Consider the following 2,567-nt stretch of genomic DNA (forward strand, 5'->3'; position numbering starts at 1 on the left):
CAATCCCCAGGGATAATATATATATATATATATATATATATATATATATATATATATATATATATATATATATACATATATATTCAAAACCTGGAGTTGAGAAGTGGAACTTTTATCACGGTGTGTGGCTAGAATTACTGCAATCGGAAAGACTAACCCACTCCCATCTTGAATGAACCTTACATGTCCTTCCTTATATCTCTTACTTCGCCACGTTCCCTTTTCCTCCCGCCTGATCCACCCCGCTAGTATTTACCGGGCAGCGTTAACGTCGTTCATGTCGCTGGGATGAAACGATGACTTTAATCCACATATCATACCGCCTACATCCATGAATGGGGGTCAGTAAGCATACCGCCTACACCCATGAATGGGGGTCAGTAAGCATACCGCCTACACCCATGAATGGGGGTCAGTAAGCATACCGCCTACACCCATGAATGGGGGTCAGTAAGCATACCGCCTACACCCATGAATGGGGGTCAGTAAGCATACCGCCTACACCCATGAATGGGGGTCAGTAAGCATACCGCCTACACCCACGAATGGGGGTCAGTAAGCTTAAGGGGCAACACTGTACTGTGTGACTATCCTCGCCCATTATTATAATGACTGAGTTTCATCCATGCGCCTGTACGCTTGACCAATCTTACATGGCCATGTTTGTCTTTAACCACGTCACATTAATCCGTGTATGGTATTTAGGTATTAAGTGTCCTAGAGAACGTACATGGCCTATTTAGGTATTAAGAGTCCTAGAGAACGTATACGGCCTATTTAGGTATCAAGTGTCCTAGAGAACGTACATGGCCTATTTAGATATCAAGTGTCCTAGAGAACGTACATGGCCTATTTAGGTATTAAGTGTTCTAGAGAAAGTGTACGACCTATTTAGGTATCAAGTGTCCTAGAGAACGTATACGGCCTACTTAGATATCAAGTGTCCTAGAGAACGTACATGGCCTATTTAGGTATTAAGTGTTCTAGAGAACGTACATGGCCTATTTAGGTATTAAGAGTCCTAGAGAACGTATACGGCCTATTTAGATATCAAGTGTCCTAGATAACGTATACGGCATATTTAGGTATCAAGTGTCCTAGAGAACGTATACTAGAGAACGTATATGGCATATTTAGATATCAAGTGTCCTAGAGAACGTATATGGCATATTTAGATACCAAGTGTCCTAGAGAACGTATACGACCTATTTAGGTATCAAGTGTCCTAGAGAACGTATACGACCTCTCCCTAGCCTACAGGAAGGGAGCGATCAACAAGCCTGACACTCCTCAACACCAAGTGGGTCAGCATCACCATCATTAACGTACAGCTAACGGCTATGGGCCAGCGCGGTACACCTGTCTGATTGGGTTTCATACTAAACACTGATTGTGAGTACTTTCTTCTTTTTTCTTTTTTTAACTGACTGCTATATTTCTTTCTTGTATCTCCCCTGATGAGGTGATTATTACATGAAAGTGCACTTGGGAACTCATTGTGTTTCATTTCTTCGTGGACTCATAGGATATATATATATATATATATATATATATATATATATATATATATATATATATATATATATATATATATATATATATTCGCCATTTCCCGCGTTAGCGAGGTAGCGTTAAGAACAGACTACGGCAGTTTTTACAGACCTACTTACCTTGTACTGGCACAGGTTCCAGTGAAGGTTTAGCATAACATCCTCGCCGTACCTAGTAAAGAGAAGAAATGGTTTCTTAACAGACGTGAAGATACGAGCAGACTGGTGCAGTCAGTGAGGAGGGTTACAGACCCATTTCTACATGCCATTTACTGATCACTTTTCCAAATCAAATAAAAATCAACTCATATTACTGTTAATTAACAGGGATTTCCTAAAGATTACCGGCCCGCCTCCCATCTAAACATTCATTCAGGCTAGACGTGGGTAGGTTATGCTAGGTTAGGTCTGGGGACCTTCCTCACAATGGTTTGGGAGGTCTTCTACCCCCCATAGCTGGGTCTGGGACCTTACCTTACCCCATGTATACCTGACGATGGTTAGGGAGGTCTTCTACCCCCACAGCTGGGTCTGGGACCTTAACTTACGATGGCATGGATGGTCTTCAGCCCCCCACAGCTGGGTCTAGAATCTCATCTCCCTTACGATGGTTCAGGAGGTCTTCTACCCTCATACCAGGGTTCGAGGCCCAGCTGTGGGGGCTTATCTTCCCAGACCATCGTCAGGGATACGTCAGGTCAGGTGAGGTCCCAGACCCAGCTGTTGGTGTAGAAAACCTCCCAGACCATCGAAAGGAATACGTAAGGTACGATAAAGATCCCAGAGCAGGCTGTGGGGTTGGAAGACATTCCAAACCCCCGTCAGGCATAGGTAAGGTAAGATAAGGTCCTAGACCCAGCTGCTGGGGGTTTGAGAACCTCCCACACAATCGTCAGGCATACGTAATGTACGAAAAGATTCTAGACCCAGCTGTTGGGGGGGGTTTGAGAACCTCCCACACAATCGTCAGGCATACGTAATGTACGAAAAGATTCTAGACCCAGCTGTTGGGGGGGT

The 2,567-nt window shown here is 43.8% G+C and overlaps 1 protein-coding gene across 4 annotated transcripts in view; it reads right to left on the bottom strand.

Annotated features, from left to right (window-relative positions):
• Rala (Ras-like protein A) overlaps window positions 1-1,722 on the bottom strand; it is a 307,573-nt gene extending 305,851 nt beyond the window's left edge. For 3 of the 4 annotated variants that reach the window (XM_071693528.1, XM_071693537.1, XM_071693519.1), the window contains exon 1: window positions 1,671-1,721. In XM_071693528.1, the coding sequence (XP_071549629.1) occupies window positions 1,671-1,706 (36 nt within the window). In that variant the 5' untranslated portion in view covers window positions 1,707-1,721. Of the gene's footprint in view, window positions 1-1,670 lie in introns of all 4 variants that reach the window. The other variant, XM_071693509.1, reaches the window with a different exon arrangement.
• Window positions 1,723-2,567: the final 845 nt, after the last annotated feature.

Source organism: Panulirus ornatus, chromosome 4, assembly GCF_036320965.1.
Source record: "Panulirus ornatus isolate Po-2019 chromosome 4, ASM3632096v1, whole genome shotgun sequence".
Lineage (NCBI taxonomy): Eukaryota > Metazoa > Arthropoda > Malacostraca > Decapoda > Palinuridae > Panulirus > Panulirus ornatus.